Below are 8,322 nucleotides of genomic sequence, written 5' to 3'. Positions count from 1 at the left end.
AAAAAAAAAAAAAAACTCAAGCACAAACGAAAAGTTGTCATTCATTGACTTAAGAAGTTGTGGGTGCAGAGAATGGACAACAAATTCGATATATACAACTGGATAGTCAGGAATGCACTGCAGCTCCCGGCTGCAGTAAGATTCTGTCCATGCCCAAATAGAAGTAGGAATAATGGCAACTGATGAAGGGTCTCTGGGGAAAAGCATGAACTCTTGCAACTGATAAAGAATGGTAAACCAAAAAAAAAATCCAGATAAGCAAACGATAACACGTGTCCAATACCTCTCTATCAATGTCATGACAATAGGACCATATAATTAATGGATATGCCTTGTGGGGAAAATTTTCCTCATTCTTTTTTTCTTCAATAAACATTAGAAATAGAGAAAAACCAAATCACACAAGGGACCTTAAATGTTTCTCAACTTTATCCACGTCAAGGAAAAACCAGAAAGTAGACAAATTTTACTATCATTGCCATCATTGTAAGATATAGAGTGATTTACATCCCCCTCCCTTGTAGTTTGCGTTTATTCCACCCCCCTCCCCTATTTTTTAAAAAATCTCACATACCTCCCCTGTCAGATAACTAGGTTAGTAAACTGTTGGTTGTGGATGTTAAAGTACGATTCTACCCTTCTGCCTTTACCAAAAATTTTATTACGAAGGATACCCTTATCCCTATCCTCTAACCCAATCCATATAATCGAACCCTCACTTTCACGTTTTCACTCAACCCATCGCCACGGCAAGGATTCTTGGACCTTCACGACGATGAAGACGAAGGGATCGACAGTGACGAAGGGACCAGCCAATCTCCTTCCTTGCACAAGGTGACTATTTTGAAACAAAGCAAGGAAGAACGTGGAGAAAGGGACAACGAAAGTAAGTCTCGCTCTACTCTCTCTTTCTCTCTGTGATTTGTTTGTTTTGGTTGAGGTTGAGAAAGGGAAGAGAAAGGCGTTTGGTTTCAAACAAATACATCACAGGGCGGTGGAGATCGGCTAGTCCCTTCGTCATTGTCGATCCCTTCGTCGCCATCGATCTGTCACACCTCGCCGTTGATATTTCCGTCGCCGTGAAGGTCCAAGAATCTCTGCCGTGGTGATGGGTTGAGTAAAAATGTGAAAGTGAGGGTTCGATTATATGGATTGGGTTAGAGGATAGGGATAAGGGTATCCCTGGTAATAAAAATTTTGGTAAAGGCAGAAGGGTAGAATCGTACTTTAACATCCACAACCAACAGTTTACCAACCGAGTTATCTGACAGGGGAGGTATGTGGGATTTTTTAAAACATAGGGGAGGGGGGTGGAATAAACGCAAACTATAGGGGAGGGGGATGTAAATCATTCTAAAAATTTTGGTAAAGGCAGAAGGGTAAAAACGTACTTTAACATCCACAACTAACAGTTTACTAACCGAGTAATCTGACAGGGGAGGTATGTGAAATTTTTTAAAACATAGGGGAGAGGGTGGAATAAACGCAAACTACAGGGGAGGGGGATGTAAATCACTCTATATTAATACAGCCACCAGAGAATAGCAAATACAGAGACAACCGGCGAAAGACTCCACCACAGAAGTGGTACCACTTGTGAGCTAGAGGAAGTAGGGAAAGCTTTCCTATAATACCTACCATCATTGAAAATTTGTCGATGAAATTCGATGGAGCCATTTTCTGTCCTCTTTTATAGTTTAGCAAGGGAAAACCGAAATGAGACGACCATGGAGAGGTATCAACCGGGAACAAGTTAAACAATGCAAGGAAAAAAATGACCCCGTTTACTGTTGTGTCATAACTCATAACAGGCGCATGTGTTGAAAATAGACAGAATTCAACAAATACCTAAACATAATTTCAGCCTTTCTGGTCTATAGACGGGCAAAACCTCATGAATAAATGAAACTAAGAAATTCAAAAAATTGTGGAAAAAATCCAAAAATCGAAAGTCTTAACCTAAAACCTCAAATATGACTGGAATACAGAAACGAAATCATATAAAAACAAAATGCTATATGACAAACAAAAATCAAACAAGCTAGAAGGTTTGAAAGTTAGCTTACTTGAGAGCCATTTTTCGATAGGCGCTCTTAATTTCCTGATCCGTTGCGTTCCGAGAAACCCCAAGGACCTCGTAAGGATCCCTCCGTTGTTGCTTAGCAGCCTCATTCTTCTCCGATTTCGAAGAAAAACCGTGAGATGACATTTTCCACTTCGAATCAGAAAAGACGATGGCCACGTTTCAAAAACCCTATAAACATCTCCGTCCGCACGATTTTCCACGGGGATTGTCAAAGAGACCCATGGATCCGCACCAAAAATCCAACTCTGACTCTCTCATTTGCTCTGAAACCGACTAGAATTAGATCTTCAGTCTTCTGAACGGAGAAAGAGCATAGAAGAACCCTAACGAGGTAGGGGGGGCGGTGCGGTGGCAGGGAGGGAAGAGAGAAGTCTTAAGGACCTGCAAGCTGGAACTTCGCAATAGCGAGCGAGAATAGAGGGAAAGAACAGTGAGGAGAGAGAGAGAGAGAATTTCAGTTGCGTGTGGTGTGATCGTGTGGGTACCTGAAAGGGGTTTTCTCGATACAAAACGCTCGAGGCGCAGTACGCACATTCCCGCACGAGAAATTGAGAATTGAGAAACGGTGGCAAGAAACAAGAAGCACGATCCCTGTAGGTAAGGCGGGAGAAGTAGTGTGCGTACTGCGCATTGATGCGCATGGAAGAGAATCAGACAGATATTTTTTATCCAACAAAAAGACTATATAAAGTTATATTTTTAGGTTACCGACTCTGTTAAATCTTCTACCAGAAAGAAAAAAAGGACCATGTAAAGTCAAGTGGCTTTAAATAAGGGTATTAATTTGGGACCCGAAACGGGACCATGAACTGGAACCAGATCGATAAAATCCGGAATTGATCCAATTCGTTACTAAATAGGACGCTTTTGGGGACTAATTTTGGGATTGATTTCCAAATATGTGACTCCGTCTGTCGTATGGTTCTTACATCGGAATACAATAGTCCACGAAATTACCATCAAACCAATGAAATCAAGAATTACATCCATATCGATGTATGCATTCCACATTGAAGCAAGGATCATGCAACCAGTGGTCATGCAATTACGTTGTGATCTTCTTCCTTTTAAGGACAAATTTTATGCGGCATGTGTATTCAGTCCTTTGGTATTTTCTTTTTTTTCGAATATGTGAAAGGATGAATCATGCATTATTTTCTCTTATGCTTCCATTCACTTAGTTGTGCAAATTCCATTACACACCGATGGCCTATATATCCCTTCGCATGCTTTAAAGTTTAACAAATCTAATTTCTGAAGTCAAATTTCAAACTCAATGGAGGGGGGAAACCCGGAGTTCGACCGGCACCAGAGCCGGCCCTTGATTAAAGCAATTTAAAAGCATTCTAAAATGAGGTCTCTATCAAAGGACTTAGAAATCTGAACTCCAAGATCTATATATTAATTACACAATCACTTTTATGGTAATTATTAATTAATTTAATTTCAAGCTTCCTCAACTTTCCTGTGATCGGATGACTAAGCTCCTTAATTGTCATCATTAATCGTGACCACCGCATATTGATTGATTAATTACAAGGTGTGGCTCCTTAATTTTTAACTAGGTGGCGATGATTTCATTTTCAAATTTCTGCTTTTCCTGCTCCTACTATAATCCCATTAAAACTATAAATTATAAACCTATGCTACCATTTCCTAATCCCACTCCACAATATTTTAAAAAACCTTGTCTTTATAATAACAGTTTTAATTAATAGGATAGGGTTATCTGATGTGAGAGGACGAAGTGGGGGAAGTCATCCAATGACAACTGTAGGATATGATTCATCAATAGTAATGAGGAAGAAAGAGCATCTGGAGGAAGACGAGGGAGAGGCAGATAGAGAACTTTTTCATACTTAATAAATAAAGGGAAAGGATTTCCGTGAAAGGTAATGTGCCTTTGGGCTAATGAAAATGTACATAGAACAATCAATAGAGGTGGGATATCTGTTCATCGTGAGGGGCAAAGCAATTGTTTCGCCTTCATATATGTTTGGGCATAAGAGCCATATAGCATTTCAGTTTTTTTTTTTTTTTCTTTCTTTTTTCACCATAAGTGAAATGTGAAAAATAAAGCTGTACCTATACTGTCAAAGTGGGAAATTCTCACATCCTTTATCGTCTCCGAGAGTCCGTGACATGTCTCTCATATACTCCCAATCCTTAATGATGAAATCGGTCATGGCCCATTTTTAGTGTAATCTTTTTAATTTAAAAAAAAAAAGGTGCTCTATTATGGTGATTGCCGTAGGCCGAAGCCCCCATACAACAAATAGCATTTCTATAAGACAATAAAACATGTAAACTCAAACTCATAACCAATCAACTAAAATGGTGATAAGGCAGGAGTTTATTTCCACTACTAGACTACCAACCCCATTGACGTAATTTTCCCATGACGTCATGGAACACCCTTCCCCATAAAATAGATTGTATTGCCTTAAATACTTGTAGATAATAGAAAATTATTATTTCCATTATATATATATATATGTAATGATAATAATAAAGACTATAATGATAGAAAACAATAGGCGAGTCAAAAGAGTAGTATTATGACGAAGGCTTAGGCTGCGTTTGGTAACATTTCTGTTTCAAAAATGACGTTTCGTATCAAAAACGAAAATTTTAATTTCTGTGTCAAAATCTATTTTTCTTTTTTAATGAAACTAAAACAACGGAACTCCTTTTTGTCATTCTATAAATTCTCATTTTTTTCTTTTTTTTTTATTTTTTGTTTTAAATAAATTAAAACATATTATAAATGCATCAAACGCTTTATTATGTTATTTCCTTTTCATAAAATGAAAAAATTCTAGAAATATTTTTTTTCGAACGACACAGCCTTCCTCCACCAATGTTTTATTTACAGTTTCAGACTCTAGTGCACTCCAGTGACTAAAGTGGTGTGTATCGACATTGTCCGTTTAGCGACAATCTTTTTGTCACATCATCACTTTGGTTTTTTTGTTTTTTTTTCCATAGTTTGCAATGTCACTGGATCCATTATGAAAGGTTGCACCGTTTTCTGTTGAGGGTCACCTCAATCACGGGCGGGAGGCCACGGTGTTTGATTTTGTATTATTTATATTTTATATTTTATATTTAATTAATCTTCACAAACTCAAATTAATAAATAGATTTCGTATGTTTTAAAAGGTTCTTTTGTGTATTAATAAAAAAAAAAAAGTTATATATATGTAGGAATTGGGAGGAAGTTAGGTATGATGCCCCCAGTGACACTGTTAGTGTTAGCGTAGTTGGTTAAGGACTGCTTGTTGAAGCAGCTATTGCAATGGCAGTTTGAGTTCCCCCTCCCTCCACCCCACTACCAGTGGACACATAGATTTTGTATGTTTTAATAAATAGAATATTAATTATAGTAGATTGGATCTTTTTTCCTTTTAGGGTTTTTTTTTTGTGTATGCATTAATTCTCTTAACAAATTTGATACTCAAGAGTGAAGATTGAGGGTAGGCCCGCCACTCACACGAGGTGTTTAGTGCTTTTTACTATTTTCAATAAAAATTGAATGATTATTATTCAACCCCAGTATGACCTGGTCTATGCGATTATGGAGGCAATATGAACCCATGGGACTAATCAGGGCGAAGGCCTGAATATCCATCGTTAGCCAAAAATAAATAAATAAATAAAATTAAGGGTGGTATTCATTATTCTCTATTATTGTCATTATCCATACCTTATCCCAAAAAAATAAAAAAAATGTCATTATCAATTGCTCAGTAAATGCGGGGGGCCGACCTAGCACCGAACCATGTCCCAAACCAACTGCTTTACCCATTAAGATAGAGAATGAAAACGTCATTCTCTGAATATTTATACAATTAGGTTAACCTAATCTCATAAAACTTGTGTTTGGGTGTGGGACTTTCTAAAAGACAAAATTAGAAGTAGACTTCATTGGCAATGAAAACGTGATATCTTAAAAAGGAGCATAGTTGTTGCTGTCGAAAATTTGTATGAGGCTGAGCGTCATTCTTGCACAAGTACAAAAGGCAGAGGCCCGGAAGTGTCTCCGGGATTAGTCCTCCAATGCCCAAGTTTGAGTCCGACAGAACAATATTTTTCACAGGAGTAATGATGTGAGCGTATTGACTTATCTGTTATGCCTTGTAGGGTTCCTTCTTATAGGATTACCCCCCTTTTCCAGTCATACTACGATACATCTTCCTTCATTTGTGGGGAATATGCTCTATCTGGGTATCCCCTCCTCCTCACATAGTTAGAGTCATCGCGGCCTCCATTAGTTGAGAGGGACTCCCGTCTCCCCCTCCTTCTGATCTCTGGAGTCATGGTCATAGTGGGTATCCCTCGGTTAGGGGTATCACTTGTCATTCCCTTGGATGCCACGTACTCTTGCTTCACTGGATGGCTAATCCGGGCGTATCAATAGCCACCTAATGAGTTGAATTCTTGAAGACTTGAACCAATTATGCAATGTTTAAGGGGTTTTCATGTCTGAGGGTTATGTGAACATAGAAGAATTATGTCATCGAGGAATTAGTCAATTGTTTAAGAATCAGGTTCGACCATGAGTCACATTAGGTTCAATGAGAACCCGGTTAGGTGTGAATTATTCATCATGTATTTATTCTGTCACGTGAACAAATTATATGTATACATCGATTTTTAATTCAGAGGACAAAGTCTAGATTACCACATGTCTAATTTCATAGTCTAATTCAATCAAATATAATTTTTTGTATTAGCATGTATATCACGTATATATCATTCATGCATGTGTACCGATATTGGATGGTTATATTTGTATTGTGATTATCAATAAAATCATGTTCCATTGTTATTTGAATAAACTACCGCTCTTTTCCACTCTCTTTCACATCTTGACCATAAGAGATATATCATTCATGCATGTGTACCGATATTGGATGGTCATATTTGTATTGTGATTATCAATAAAATCATGTTTCATTGTTACTTGAATAAACTACCGCTCTTTTCCACTCTCTCTCACATCTTGACCATAAGAGTCTTGTATTGATACTTTTTCTCCTCTCCTTGGCCATGTGGGCCCTTGTTGATCAAATTGCTTCCTTCGCCATGATTGATGGAGTGTGATGTTCTTGCTATAAATGCCATGACTACAAAAACGGCTAGTTTTTAAGTTGGGTCACCCACCAAAGGTTTGCTTAGTGCCATTTATTTATGTCACATGATAAGTTGGATGGATGCTGAAATTTGATTTAGTGGTACACCCTATGGTTGAATATCCAAAAAAAGTTTTAACCTAATTTAACACGTGGTTAATTTTACATTGTTCTTAGACGTCCAATAGCAGGAAATTACCACATCATCCTTGGTGACCATCCCAAAGATATGTTCTAAAACATGTCCAATCAACACGGGGCAACCAAAGTCAGGTTTCTTGGGCTGGACCTGGTTTGTCCTAAGAACCCTGACTTTGGGCAGATTGGGTTGGGTGGAGCCCAAAACATAACATGTATCCCATCCTTCGGAGTTTCACTTGTTGATCGAGATGGGGTTTCATAGTCATAGGATACGGGTTTGGATATCGATGTATATGTTTTCGATAATATATGCTCGACTATAATTTAAGGGAAAAGGTCTTGAAAGCTAGCAGGACACCCTGGAATCAGGTGTGCTAGCAACAAAACTATTCGCCCTTTTACATTGGTTTTTTTTTTCCCTATCATGTGGGCACCATGTGAATGATATTATTTCTCACGCGTCATTGATGTGTCAAGAAGATTTCCCCCTGATGAGGCAAAATATGTCCCCTTTCTCAGCTCGGCTGAAGCGTGTATGCAAACCTGAACAGAAGACTAACCCACCACCTCGGCTCTCCTCAGGCTTTGCTGCCACCTCAGCCCTCCATCAGGCCGTGCTGCCACATAGGCATCTCATCAGGTCGTGCTGTCACCTCGGCCCTCAATCAGGCTGTGCTGCCACCTCGGCCCTCCATTAGGCCGTGCTGCCACCTCGGCCCTCAATCAGGCTGTGTTGCCACTTCGGCCCTCCATCATGCCGTGCTACCACATCGGCATCTCATCAAGCCGTGCTACCACCTTGGCATCTCCTCAGGCCGTGCTGCCACCTCGGCCCTCAGTCAGGCCGTGCTGCCACCTCAACCTTCCATCAAGTCGTGCTGTCACCTCGGCCCTCCATCAGGCCGTGCTACCAGTCACCTCGGCACAGTCAAGTAAGGCACACAGAAACGTGTACACATC

General features: G+C 39.3%; 1 protein-coding gene across 2 annotated transcripts in view; it reads right to left on the bottom strand.

Moving 5' to 3' along the window:
* Window positions 1–2,639, bottom strand: part of LOC122076943 (chaperone protein dnaJ 16-like) — a 12,591-nt gene extending 9,952 nt beyond the window's left edge. The window contains exon 1 of one of the 2 annotated variants that reach the window (XM_042642609.1): window positions 2,067–2,639. In XM_042642609.1, the coding sequence (XP_042498543.1) occupies window positions 2,067–2,209 (143 nt within the window). In that variant the 5' untranslated portion in view covers window positions 2,210–2,639. The remainder of the gene's footprint in view (window positions 1–2,066) is intronic. The other variant, XM_042642608.1, reaches the window with a different exon arrangement.
* Window positions 2,640–8,322: the final 5,683 nt, after the last annotated feature.

The sequence above is a fragment of the Macadamia integrifolia genome, chromosome 4, assembly GCF_013358625.1.
Source record: "Macadamia integrifolia cultivar HAES 741 chromosome 4, SCU_Mint_v3, whole genome shotgun sequence".
Lineage (NCBI taxonomy): Eukaryota > Viridiplantae > Streptophyta > Magnoliopsida > Proteales > Proteaceae > Macadamia > Macadamia integrifolia.
This window is presented reverse-complemented; position numbering and strand designations above follow the sequence as displayed.